The 13,752-nt window shown below is 45.6% G+C and overlaps 1 protein-coding gene and 1 pseudogene across 1 annotated transcript; one reads left to right on the top strand and one right to left on the bottom strand.

Annotated features, from left to right (window-relative positions):
- Window positions 1-1,325: 1,325 nt before the first annotated feature.
- Window positions 1,326-3,310, bottom strand: LOC124010362 (beta-crystallin B1-like). Its single transcript, XM_046322726.1, has 6 exons — window positions 3,254-3,310; window positions 2,920-3,014; window positions 2,664-2,782; window positions 2,371-2,503; window positions 2,005-2,147; window positions 1,326-1,848 (listed from the first exon to the last, which is right to left on the bottom strand). The coding sequence occupies exons 2-6, from the start codon at window positions 3,007-3,009 to the stop codon at window positions 1,677-1,679; spliced, it is 657 nt and encodes a 218-aa protein (XP_046178682.1). The 5' UTR covers window positions 3,010-3,014; window positions 3,254-3,310; the 3' UTR covers window positions 1,326-1,676.
- A 1,142-nt stretch (window positions 3,311-4,452) lies between these two features.
- Window positions 4,453-8,153, top strand: LOC124010361 (annotated as a pseudogene).
- Window positions 8,154-13,752: the final 5,599 nt, after the last annotated feature.

Here is a 13,752-nt window from a genome sequence, read left to right as displayed (position 1 = left end):
CTCCTCTGTCTTTGCATGATTGGCTGGATGTATGGGCATTATCACTTTTATACAACGGGTTACAAACATTTTCAAATAATGATTGACATTATTTTGATTAATTTATTCATACTATTTCATCCTTCCACAAGACATAGTCCCGACACAAATGTAAAGTTGCTCCCCAAACCGACTGGTTGGGTTCAATTGCCAGAGACACGACCAGTCGTTCAGTCTTTTTGTTCTGTATCTATCGACGCGACCCAGTCGTTCGTTCTACATGTTCTATTGCCACACTGGTAGGCAGCGTTCTTATCCATTGCTTGCTAGCTAGTCAACTACGGCTAACTTACAGTCACGTGAAACAGTGCAGCCAGAATAACAACAGTAGCTGCATTTGTGTTTGTTTAAGCTGTTTTCTAGTGACATTTATTTGAATACATCCAGGACAATGAACTAATGAGGCGTGATTTCGCCTGGCATAGAAAATGTGCTCACTCGTCAAGACACTGTTGTTCAGAGGAGCTAGCCAACAACACAGCTAACCCAATCACTTCAAACTGAAGCTGGAAAGACTGCAAACTAGCTGCACTTTGTTTCATTTGACATTTTTTTCAACTAATATTTCTTTGTATATACTGTATCCATAACAATTATGCCAGGTGATTCATGATTTCGACTGGCTGAGAAACGCTGCCTGCCTGCCTGTCTTGTCCTAATTCCCAACACGTTCATTACTATGGGATAGCTGGAGATCGAATTTGAATATTGAAACAATTTCTCAAACGTCAAAGAGACAGACAGCAAGGTTTATACAAATCTCCACTGTTGGAAACTAAATGTTAGTCTAAAAGAAATGTGAGATAATGTCTTGATGATTTTTATAGTGGAGACCAAGTTTATAAATTGCCTGGCTGGGCTGATGAGACAGTAGATTGCGCAGTCAGATGGAACAGAGTTTTAAACCGCATTCTAGACGGTGTCTATTCCACAAGTTTCCACAGGGAAAAATCTATGACATTAAAATGCCTATACTGTTTCGTGGGTGGACAGTTGATTTATGAGCACCACCTAATGCACAGGAGTGGAGAGGACTGAGGAGTTGAAAATGACCTGCAGTGCTCAGCTCTGACTTCATCTCAAATCGTCTCACTTGTATATATTTTTCATGTTTTTTTGTTGCTGTTGCATATTCTCTTATCGGTATGTGTATTTTGATTACCTTTGACCTCAACATTGATGAATCTGTACTGATATGATTTTCATTTTTATGACCTGTTAGCACTTCTATTCACACGGTGTCACCTTGGTCATGAGAGTCATCGGTCACAATACAAAAGACAACGTTTTGAAATTAAGATTTTCCATTTTATTGAAAAGTTGGCCAGGATTCTGTACAGCAGAGAGGGTGTGCGATGCACAGGGTCAGGAAGTGGGGGGAGGATATAGAAGATCCTTTTCCCATGGTACAAGGTCGGACCACAGGAGAAAAAGAGAGGAGTAGATATAGAGAGTGATGGAGGGGTTGTCTGATTTTCAGGTGTTCTCTTGCCAGGCGGTCCCTCTTCCTTGCTGTTTCAGATGGTTGGCTTCAGCCAGGGGTTCAGCAAGGCCTCAGACATCTCTCCCCCTCTCTCTCTCTTCCTCCGCCCCTCTCCCTCTCTTCTGCTCTTTCTCTTTCTCTCCTTCCCTGAGCCTCACTTGCTGGCCATAGTGTAGCATCCCTGCTGGTGCCACTGCATGTCGCGGATACGCCTCACGGACTGGAACTGGGGGTGGCGGGCGCCATACTCGTTGAAGTGTTTGAAGTCGCCCTTCTCCAGCAGGTACTGGGAGCCACGGTATCCGGGGAACTGGTAGCCCACCCAGCTGGGGGTGTGGGTGGAGAGAAAACAATGATGTCACTACGTAGGTCACTGATATAACAGCCGTTCTCCCACAGTCTTTTCTTTCTAGTTTTATGTGTTCTTAATTGTGAAATTAAACTGATTGCTTTCGCTGAATTGTTGAACTGGCAACACTTACGTTCCGCAGCTGACCATGATGCTGCCGACCCTGTCGGTGAAGCCGTAGGAGAACAGAGAGGGAACGTCATCGTCCATGATTTCCATCTTACGACCCTTGAACTCTCCAACCTCGTACAGGCAGATCTTGTGCTTCTCTGGGTCCTGGGAGAGAGGGGAAAGGATAGAGGTGTGTGATTATGAGGGAGGTCTTCCAAAGGAGAGACATTTTACAGGAGAGAGACAAAAATGGAGAGAGAGTTATAGAGCAGAGAGAGAGAGAGAGAGAGAGAGAGAGAGAGAAAAGTCAGAGAGAAAAATTAGAGAACAGAATAGACAGATGACAAAGAGAGAGAGGAATGGTGGAAGGCGAGAGGAGTGTACCCACCATGCGGACGGGCCTGAAGGACAGCAGGTAGTCGTTCTTCTGGCAGTTGCTCCAAGAGTCCCAACGGGGGTACTCTCCCTTCTCTAGGATGTAGTGCTCACCACACAAGTTCATCTGCTCGAAGCCCACGAAGCTACACAGGAGAGAAAGGCAGTGTCACATGACAGCCGCGTTGACATATCTAATTATGATGCCACTTCTACCATTATCCCACAAAGCTACAGAGATAGCAGGACAATATTACATTACTAGCAACTAACATATAGTTAAAGCAACTGGAGTGGTTGACTTACGGTCCACACTCAACGCGGAGGGAGCGGACGCGGTCCATGCCCATCTCACACACGTTCATGCACTCATTGCTGATCTCAACCATGCGACCCTGGAAGTTCTCCTGGTCGAACACAAACATCTGAGGGGGGCAGAGAAGGAGAGAGACAGACAGATGAGTACAACGTAAACGCTGATGATGTCTGACTGTATCAGTGATCCACTGGTATTCCATTAGATTGGATCCAGGAGAAGTCCTGTCAGTTGGGGGCTACTTGCCTTGTAGGACATCATGCCCACCTCGGACTTCTTGCTCTGGGTAGCCTTCCCATCGGTCTGGGAGGCAGCCTTGGACTTATCGCTGGACATGATGACTGGAGGGAGAGAGAGAGGGGGATGAGCATGGAGTGAATGGAATGGATGGTATCATGGGAATAGAGGGATATTTGGGGAAAGGATGGGGTTGGGGACACAATGTGACATGTATTATTATAACTAGCTACTTGTAATTACTGATTTGAAAGTGAAACACTTCTGTCTCCCACCCTCCTTCCTTTACCTGTGTATGCAGCGACCAGCATGTGTATGATGTATGTTTGTCTGCTGCTCTTACCTGTGTGTGTGTATGTGATCTGCCTCACTCGGAGAGTGTGTGTGGCTCGGAGCGTGCCCCACCCTTTTATACGCTGGCGCCCAGAGGAGGGGGATTAGACACAGAGAAACAAACCTGCTGAGGTCAGAACCACGGGACAATAGAACCACCGCATCATCAGAGAGGGACAGCCAGAGGAGAGTGGGCCAGCCACAGGGACCAATGAGTTCCATAGTTCATTGAGAAGGATTGGAGGGGGGTTGACAGTGGAACACTGGTGATAGGGTCAACCACAAACAGATCAAGTATCTGAGAGATAGAGACAGAACACAGTAAAAGTATATGTTATAAGCAAGCACACAAAATGAAGTTTTTATAACCAGTTACAAAGACCTGTATGTACATTGCTATGGTGTGGGATATTGGTTTAAGTAATTGTGTCCATGATATATACTGAATAGGCTCCCTATTTACACTAGGAGAGGACATGTGCATTGTGCTATATCATCTGATCATGATTGTAATCAGTCACCAGTTTACGTTAGAAAAGGAACATTTCTGGTCGTCTAGTCTCGTCTCATCGCAATTCGTTTTGAGACAGTTGAATCGGAGCTCAGGCCTGAAGCCGTCATTAATAAATACAGTCTAATTGATGCATTATTGGAACTCACATTATCAGACTACATGGTTTTGATTAAGATAGTATAATGTCTATAAGGTGTCAGTATGATTTAGGTGAAGTATGAGGAGTGACGTTGTGTGGTGCGGCGTTAATTAATTATTTTATTTTTGCCTTGATACGTTTCTGTGTTTGGAGGGCCCAGGATATTATGGACAGTATATAACTCAAGGGTGGATGTGTGGCATGATTCAGGCATGCGTTTGTTTGTGTGTGTGTTTGGAGACTGAAGTAATACTATTGAAGATATGTCAAAAACGTTCTCATACTCAAACTTTTCCACCCTGTCCATTTTATATTTTATGCATATGTGTATACTGACCCTTTTTTCCGCCATTAATCCCCACTTTTATCCCGGTCTTTGTGACCGCCACACGCCAGACTGCTGACCAGCACCAATTGACCGGGTTACTATTGTTCTTTTCGCATTCTGGGCAAACTCCGATGGACGTGCACAGAAAGGACTGGCGTTCCATAACATGTGCTGAGCTGGCGTGTCGCGCGGTTTCGATGGAACGACCAACAAGAACAGGAGCACGCTGTGGTCCAGTGTTCCATGTGGGGAAAAAGTTACTGTGCGCGCCCCAAAGCCCTGCACAATGGACGCGCTCCAAGAGGCGCGCTTCTCGTCAGTCCATATAAAACTGAAGCGCCAGGATCTCTCAAAAGCTCTTCGCGAGATAGCGTTAAGCGCGTGCCACTCCCGAGCTCATCACGAATAAGTGCCAAACTAGGTAAGGTGCCAACTCCGTTACGAATTTAATGAAAATTATAGGGACAGTAAGATATATTATAATGGGTTTATTCAAGACGCTTTTACACATTCATTTACAACTCACCAAAAAGCACGAACCATGTAACAACACGTTAAACTGCATTGCACATTGCATAGATTGGCTACATAATGTATGAACTCGTTTAACTGATCCTGGTTTCCATATTGCGCTGGTGTATGCGGGTGTAGCCTACTAACTTGAATGGACAATAAACGATATGCTGTCTTATCGCTAGTCTTATACGATTGGCTATACTCGGGAGTAAGCTTGTTAGATAAAACAAAGTAATGTTGCTTAATCATAGATTCATTGATCGGGATTATTAGTATACCATTTAGTTTAGGGGACAGGTCGTTCATCCAAGACTGTTTAGTGACATTTGTGACGTGTTAAAGTGTTAAAGGAATAGGTTTTGGTGTGACATTTATACTTATTCGTATACACTTGAATACCAGTGTGAAGCTTTGATTCTATGTTATTCCGTAATATAATAAAAAATGAAAAAAAAAAAATGTTTACTCCATATGTGTGTACTGTTGGTGTTGAGGTGACCGAGTGTTAGAGAGTTGGGGAGATTGTGTAACTGAATGTCTGCCCCTGTCTTTTAGGTGTAAAGATGTACAGAACCACTAGATCCCCAATGATGCAAACCCTGGTCAACTCGGGAATGGGCGTGGCTCCTTTCTTCAAGGTAACACACCATGCAGCGGCTCACACCATTGCATACGTGGAATGGGCATAGCTCCTTTCTTCAAGGTAACACACCATGCAGGGGCTCACACCATTGCATACGTGGAATGGGCATAGCTCCTTTCTTCAAGGTAACACACCATGCAGGGGCTCACACCATTGCATACGTGGAATGGGCATAGCTCCTTTCTTCAAGGTAACACACCATGCAGGGGCTCACACCATTGCATACGTGGAATGGGCATAGCTCCTTTCTTCAAGGTAACACACCATGCAGGGGCACACACCATTGCATACGTGGAATGGGCCCTGTCACCTTAAATGTCCCTTTCTCTACCTCATCTTCCATTTCTTCCCCCTCTCCCTCTCTCTGTAGGTGACTGTGTTCGAGCAGGAGCACTTCCAGGGCAAGTGCCAGGAGTTCACCTCTGAGTGCTGTAACATCCACGAGTGTGGCCTGGACATCATCCGCTCCATCAGAGTGGAGAGTGGAGCGTGAGTCTCACGCTGTTCCGTCTGTTTAGTGTGTATGATTGATTAGGGATAGAGGAACGTGTGTGTGTGTGTGTGTGTGTGTGTGTGTGTGTGTGTGTGTGTGTGTGTGTGTGTGTGTGTGTGTGTGTGTGTGTGTGTGTGTGTGTGTGTGTGTGTGTGTGTGTGTGTGTGTGTGTGTGTGTGTGTGTGTGTGTGTGTGTGTGTCTATAGACTGTACTGTGAATTGCTTACTTACGAGTCCTTTCCCAACAATGTTAAAAAGTAAGAACATTTGCAAATAAAAATTAAAAATAGTAACACTATAAATAACATTAACGGGGCTCTAGAATTTGAAAGTGTGTGTATGTCATCAATATGCATGTGTGTGTTTTGTGTGTATGTGTGTGTGTTGGACTGTCAGTGTAAGCATGTGTGAGTGTGCGTGTCATTGTAAGAGGGCCAGTGTAAAACAGGGACAATGCAGTAGCCATTTGATTCAATTGTTCAGCAGTCTTATGACCTGGGGGTAGAAGCTGTTAAGGAGTCCTTTGGTCCCAGACATGGCGCTCCAGTACCGCTTGCTGTGCGGAAGCAGAGAGAACAGTCTGTGGCTTGGGTGACTGGGGTCTTTGACAATTTTCCCGGGCCTTCCTCTGACACCAGCTGTTATAGAGGTCCTGGATGGCAGGGAGCTCGGCTGCAGTGATGTACTAGGCCATCCGCACCACCCTCTGTAGCGCTTGCGATCGAGGGCGATGCAACCAGGCAAGATGCTCTCAATGGTGCAGCTGTAGAAGTTTTGGAGGATCTGTGGGGCCATGTCAAATCTTTTCAACCTCCTGAGTGGGAAGAGGCGCTGTCGCACCTTTGCGACTGTGCTGGTGTGATAGGACCACATTAAGTCCTTGGTGATGTGGACACAGATGATCTTGAAGCTCTTGACCTGATGAATGAGTGAATGTGTAGACTGTGGGTGTTTTGGTTTATAGTATAGTGGCTGGTTCAATGTGTGTGTTTAAGATGCTAGTACAATGTGTTTAACTCTCTCTCTCCCCTCTAGCTGGGTGGGCTTTGAGCACCATGATTTCCAGGGCCAGCAGTTCATCCTGGAGAGAGGAGAGTACCCCCACTGGGACGCCTACAGCGGCTCCCTGTCCTACCATGTGGAGCGTCTCATGTCCCTGCGTCCCATCTATTGTGCTGTGAGTAAAGTGTGAGAGGAGAGAGAGAAAGAGAGAAAATGTGAATGTGTATCAATGCATTTTTTGGGCCAAACATATTAATTCTTCTCCTTGAGAAACTCCCCCAAAAATATTGGAATATGTTCATCATTGTGTGTGTGTGTATGTAACAGTCCTCTCTCTCTCAGTCCCACATGAGCAGTCGTATGATGATTTTTGAGAGAGAGAACTTCATGGGCCGTAGTGTTGAGCTGTGTGACGACTACCCCTCCCTGCAGGCCATGGGCTGGTCCATGCCCGAGGTCGGCTCCATGCACGTGCAGTGTGGCGCGTATGTTAGCCTCTATTATTCACCGCACACACACGCGCAACGGATGAGCAAACAGCTGTGGAAGCTGTGGTTTCATCCTTTGCGCACACCATTGATACACATGCCAGAGACACCAAAACGCAGTGTTACTTAATATCCCCTATCTTTTCCCTCAGCTTTGTGTGCTACCAGTTCCCCGGCTACAGGGGCCAGCAGTACATCATGGAGTGTGAGAGACACAGTGGAGACTACCAGCACTGGAAGAACTGGGGCTCCCACTGTCAGACCCCCCCAGATCCAGTCTATCCGCCGTATCCAGCATTAAGAGGGGCTAGAGGCTGAGAGGCCCACGGACAGCAACCCCACTCCCCCCCCCCCGCCTTACCCTGACAGGAAGAGCAGTTGCCCCTAACTACTAATTCACCACGTACCACTGACACTCACAGCCGCGCGAGGTACAATAACAGACTATATCACACTGTAAAAGCACAGGGAGACACGCACACACACATACATACTGACACTCACAGACGTACCTATACTGATATAACACACACTGTGTCTTTTACCAGGTTAGAGCACCCGCACACAGACACACCTGCGCTGTTCTACCTGAGCCCCCCAACCCCTCTGTCCAGGTCACCTGGGCTGAGCGGGGGAGCCAAGCCCCACACCGTGCTCGAACCAGAGGAGGAGTCAACGTATCCTCAGAAAACAGTTTCAAGATGGCTGCCTCTGTAGCGCAGATCTGATGTGATGTGTGTAGAGGAGGTTGAACCACAGGTTACTTAATAAACTAATGTTCACTTCAGTCGTTCAGGCCTGTCCTATCATTGTGTGTTGTGTGTGTGTGAGTGTAGGACAGGGGTCTCCAACCTTATCAAGCATGAGAGCTACTTTGAAAAAATTTAACATGTCACAAGCTATTCCTTTTTTAAAAGCTTGTAAATAGGCATATTCTTCTCTTCCCCGGGTCCTTGGTGTACAAGAGAAAGTAGTGCACTATTTTGTCAACATACCTGGTAACATAATGGTTCATAAACAACTTTGAGGGGGGCCCTATAAAATCTGTGATTTAAAAAACAAACAAATTCAGTTATGTATTTTACCAAATTATGTTCTCTGTTGTATTTTTTCACGACAACAAAATTGGATGTTTTGAGTCCATGCTTAAATCACATCTGGAAGAAAACTAACAAATGTAGATGTTTTTGTGTAATTCCCCTTTAATTGTGTATCTGGCCCTATAATTGCGAATTTAGCAAGTGAAGAATGTGCCATCTAATGTGCTGGTATATCGATGGTTCTGTACCGCTGCTGCTCATTTTATGGCAAAGTTTGCAAATAACAAATAATAGATACAAATGATATACTCACATATGATATACTTTTGCCAGGTTAGCCTACTTTGCAGTTAACATTTAATTGAGAAGATTTCGGGGAAAGTACTGAGTGATAGACAAACGCGCGCACCACACAGACAGGGGCAATATTGCTGGAAATTAATTGGCATATAGTGTGTTAGGTTTGGCGTTTTAACCCAATAGCGGCTAACCAGGGCTGGATTAATGTCAATGCTATGTTGATTAGATAGCAGCTGGGAGCTTGCGGTGTCTGATACGTGTTAGATTTGTTTATGACAGTTTGCGGTGGAACACATGAAAATTGCATGTAGTTTCAGGTGGGCTGCGAGCTACTGGTAAACTCGCGATCGACCTGTTGGGGACCTCTGGTGTAGGAAATCTATAACACATGCCATACGGGAGGCAACTTTGTAATGATCAGCATAATAAGCATCTTAAGATGTGATGTTTGGTTCTAACATAATACGTCAAGGGCTTGCATAGTGCATGGCAAACCCTCTAATATAAATGGGAATAACTGAAAAACGACTCCACAAATGAACCTGTTGCGTTTTACAAAAAATGAATACCCTTGTGTCAGTCATAGAGATCACCGTCACCACCTGCTGACCACTTAAAGACACTACAACGCCGTGACAGACATTCAAGCTATTTAGGCTGCACTTAAAATAGATTCACACAAGGACACACAGGTATTAAGAACATATTTAATCTCGTAATCTGGTTATAAAACTGAAAACAGTCAATCTGCTGGGGAGAACAGTAATAATGAGAAGCAACAGCAAGAACAATGATGACAACAAGACCCACGAGGCGAAGTGATTTCATTCTAGAATAGTCAGAAGCAGAATCGGATGATGGTAGGCCGGTGATGATTGACACTCAACCAACCAGAGCCCTCAATTCCTGCGAAACTAAACTAACAGCCGTGTAAAACCCGATTTGGTGGCAACTCACCAAAAAAACAAACATTTGCTATATGAACCCAAACTCCTCTCTACAAGAGGCTAGTAAAAGCTTGTGTTTTTCTACACGGGTCATTGAAAGCCTAAACACAATGATGTGTTTAAAGGTCTGGGCAGTGAGATGTAGACAAAGAAACAGAACAACTGACACTGACAATCTATGTGTTGAAAACTAGAACTCATGCACAGAGCTGGGTGAGGTAGAAATAGGTACAGCAACGTATCAAATACTTGCTCTTATTTTTGTATTTTTTTTACCTCCATTCGTCCTCTTCTGTTTAACAATTGGTAACTTGGATGAACTCAATCACCCAACTTTCACAAACACCCAAATCCTCTTTTACGTAAACATTCCTGCTTCTCCATCAAGCAGAAACCTGTACATTCCTCGTTGTTTTGCGATGGCTGTCTACGTGGTAGCCCTCTGAGTTTGTACTTGGAGATTTGTCCATACCTCCTGTCACCTAGCAGGGCAGGGGAAGCAGGTTGGTCACTCTGTAGGGAAGCAGGGATAGGGCGGGCATGTTTATACTGTAGAAGTAAAACAAAAAACAACAACAAAAAAAAGACTGATTAGAGTTGAGTGTGATAATCTGACTGCTCAGTCTTGATCATGTAGGCTACCGTGTGTCTGCAGTCCCCTCAGTCAGAGCAGAGATGACAGATCCGATAGAAGGGGCGTGGGTCCAACTCTCCTCCAATGACATTGATATCTTCCTCTGAACCAAGCCCCGCTAAAGCCCCCAAACACATCCACTTCCTCTTGCTCCCAGCTTCCTGTTGACTCTTCGATGTCCACCTGTTGTGGACATCAAAGGGTGGGAGACTGGAGGCTTTACTATCCCAGAATGCATCTGAACTGGGACCTTCCACTCTGCTATTGGGATTGCTGGGTTGTGGAGTTCTGTTGTCTGTCATCCATTCTTCTAGATGCTCTTCAATCGCTCCGATGTCCTCCACATCCATTTCTTCTTCCCTTTTCTCCATCTCTTCATCCATACATACGTTTCTCCTTCTCTTCTGTATGATAGGTCCTTCGTGGTTTGAGCTCGGTCCATCCTGTTTCCTCTCCTTGTCCCTCTCGTTCCCCCTCTCCATCTCTCACTCAGCTCTGTGTCTGCAGGACCACCCTGTTTTTCTGGAAGGTTGAGGAGGCAGTTACCTGAGTAACATCCGACATCCTCCTCCTCTGTGGTCACTTCCTTCCCAGACTCCTCTCTGTCCTCAGGGTGTACCTACTCAACAGGCTGGGGGTTCTGGACCTGTGAGCGTATGGGCCGGCGGGACTAGCTCTGCTTCTGGACTTGTCCTTGCTGGCTCTCTCTCCTCCCCTCCCTCCCTTCATCATCTCCTCCTCCACTCTCCTCCTCGCTGGCTCTGTTTCTCGCTGGCTCTGTTTCTCGCTTGTCCTCGCTGGCTCTCTCTCCTCCCATCCCTTCATCATCTCCTCCTCCACTCTCCTCCTCGCTGGCTCTGTTTCTCGCTTGTCCTCGCTGGCTCTGTTTCTCGCTTGTCCTCGCTGGCTCTGTTTCTCGCTTGTCCTCGCTGGCTCTGTTTCTCGCTTGTCCTCGCTGGCTCTGTTTCTCGCTTGTCCTCGCTGGCTCTGTTTCTCGCTTGTCCTCGCTGGCTCTGAATGGTGATGGTTTGTAGATCAGAGCCTGGTAGAATTACATGGGTAGGACATGGAAGGGGATGGGGGTAGAATTCATGGGCTGGCACTGAATGGTGATGGGGGGTTTGTAGGATCATGGAAGGAGATGGGGGTAGAATTACATGGGTAGGACATGGAAGGGGATGGGGGTAGAATTACATGGGTGGGACACTGAAGGGAATGTGGGGTAGAATTACATGGGTAGGACATGGAAGGAGATGGGGGTGGGTAGGACAGAATTACATGGGTAGGACATGGAAGGGGATGTGGGGTAGAATTACATGGGTAGGACACTGGAAGGGAATGGGGGTAGAATTACATGGGTAGGACATGGAAGGAGATGGGGGTAGAATTACATGGGTAGGACATGGAAGGGGATGGGGGTAGAATTACATGGGTAGGACATGGAAGGGGATGGGGGTAGAATTACATGGGTAGGACATGGAAGGGGATGGGGGTAGAATTACATGGGTAGGACATGGGTAGGACATGGAAGGGGATGGAAGGGGGGGGTAGAATTACATGGGTAGGACATGGAAGGGGATGGGGGTAGTACATGGGTAGGACATGGAGGGGATGGGGGGAAGGGGATGGGGGTAGAATTACATGGGTAGGACATGGAAGGGGATTACATGGGTAGGACATGGAAGGGGATGTGGGGTAGAATTACATGGGTAGGACATGGAAGGGGATGGGGGGTAGAATTACATGGGTAGGACATGGAAGGGAATGGGGGGGGGTAGAATTACATGGGTAGGACATGGAAGGGGATGTGGGGTAGAATTACATGGGTAGGACATGGAAGGGGATGTGGGGTAGAATTACATGAGTAGGACATGGAAGGGGATGTGGGGTAGAATTACATGGGTAGGACATGGAAGGGGATGTGGGGTAGAATTACATGGGTAGGACATGGAAGGGGATGGGTTTGACCCGACCTCTCTGCCACTTTATCACTGGGAAACCATCCTGAGGCAGAGGACTTCACCAAACACATAATACACCTATTAGAATTTACAGCATTGGCAAGTGAAGAATGCACAAACACATAGTTCTAAAACCAAACAGATACAGTTGAAGTCAGAAGTTTACATACACACAAATGTCTTTTTAACAAACTATAGTTTTGGCAAGTTGGGGATGACATCTCCTTTGTGCATGAAATGTAATTTTTCCAACATTGAAAATCCCAGAAAATTATGTAATGGCTTTAGAAGCTTCTGATAGGGTAATTGACATCATTGGAGTCAATTGGAGGTGTACCTGTGGATGTATTTCAAGGTCTACCTTCGAACTCAGTGCCTCTTTGCTTGACATCATGGTAAAATCAAAAGAAATCAGCCAAGACCTCAGAAAACAATTGTAGACCTCCACAAGTCTGGTTCATCCTTGGGAGCAATTTCCAAATTCCTGAAGGTACCACGTTCATCTATACAAAAAATAGTAGGCAAGTATAAACACCATGGGACCACGCAGCCGTCATACCGCTCAGGAAGGAGACGCGTTCTGTCTCCTAGAGATGAACGTACTTTGGTGCGAAAAGTGCAAATCAATCCCTTTTTTTTTTTTTAAGACAGACTACATTTTCAAACTGCACATGGGGACAAAAATCATACTATTTGGAGAAATGTCCTCTGGTCTGATGAAACAAAAATAGAACTGTTTGGCCGTAATAACCATCATTATGTTTGGAGGAAAAAGGGGGAGGCTTGCAAGTCAAAGAACACCATCCCAACTGTGAAGCACGGGGTGGCAGCATCATGTTGTGGGGGTGCTTTGCTGCAGGAGGGACTGGTGTACTTCACAAAATATATGGCATCATGAAGGAGGAAAATTATGTGGATATATTGAAGCAACATCTCAAGAAATCAGTCAGGAAGTTAAAGCTTGGTCGCAAATGGGTCTTCCAAATGGACAATGACCCCAAGCATACTTTCAAAGTTGTAGCAAAATGGCTTAAGGACAACAAAGTCAAGGTATTGGAGTGGCCATCACAAAGCCCTGACCTCAATCCTATAGAAAATGTGTGGGTACAGCTAAAAAAGCATGTGCGAGCAAGGAGGCCTACAAACCTGACTCAGTTCAACCAGCTCTGTCAGGAGGAATGGGCCAAAATTCACCCAACTTATTGTGGGAAGCTTGTGGAAGGCTATCCGGAATGTTTGACCCAAGTTAAACAATTTAGAAGGCAATGCTACCAAATACTAATTGAGTGTATGTAAACTTCTGACCCTCTGGGAATGTGATGAAAGAAATCAAAGCTGAAATAAATCACTCTCTACTATTATTCTGACATTTCACATTCTTAAAATAAAGTGGTGATCCTAACTGGGAATTTTTAATAGGATTAAATGTCAGGAATTGTGAAAAACTGAGTTTAAATGTACTTGGCTAAGGTGTATGTAAACTTCTGACTTCAACTGTATGTAA

The sequence above is a fragment of the Oncorhynchus gorbuscha genome, linkage group LG23 (assembly GCF_021184085.1).
Source record: "Oncorhynchus gorbuscha isolate QuinsamMale2020 ecotype Even-year linkage group LG23, OgorEven_v1.0, whole genome shotgun sequence".
NCBI classification, from domain to species: Eukaryota; Metazoa; Chordata; class Actinopteri; order Salmoniformes; family Salmonidae; genus Oncorhynchus; species Oncorhynchus gorbuscha.
Note: the sequence above shows the minus strand (reverse complement) of the source record. Positions and strands in the feature narration are given on the sequence as shown.

Excerpts from the sequence above, each read along its gene's own strand:
- LOC124010362 (XM_046322726.1), bottom strand. The coding sequence starts at position 3,009 with ATGTCCAGCGATAAGTCCAAGGCTGCCTCCCAGACCGATGGGAAGGCT. Across the intron at positions 2,504-2,663 it reads CTCCGCGTTGAGTGTGGACC|CTTCGTGGGCTTCGAGCAGA; the intron begins GTAAGTCAACCA and ends TCTCCTGTGTAG. Across the intron at positions 1,849-2,004 it reads ATCATGGTCAGCTGCGGAAC|CTGGGTGGGCTACCAGTTCC; the intron begins GTAAGTGTTGCC and ends CCACACCCCCAG.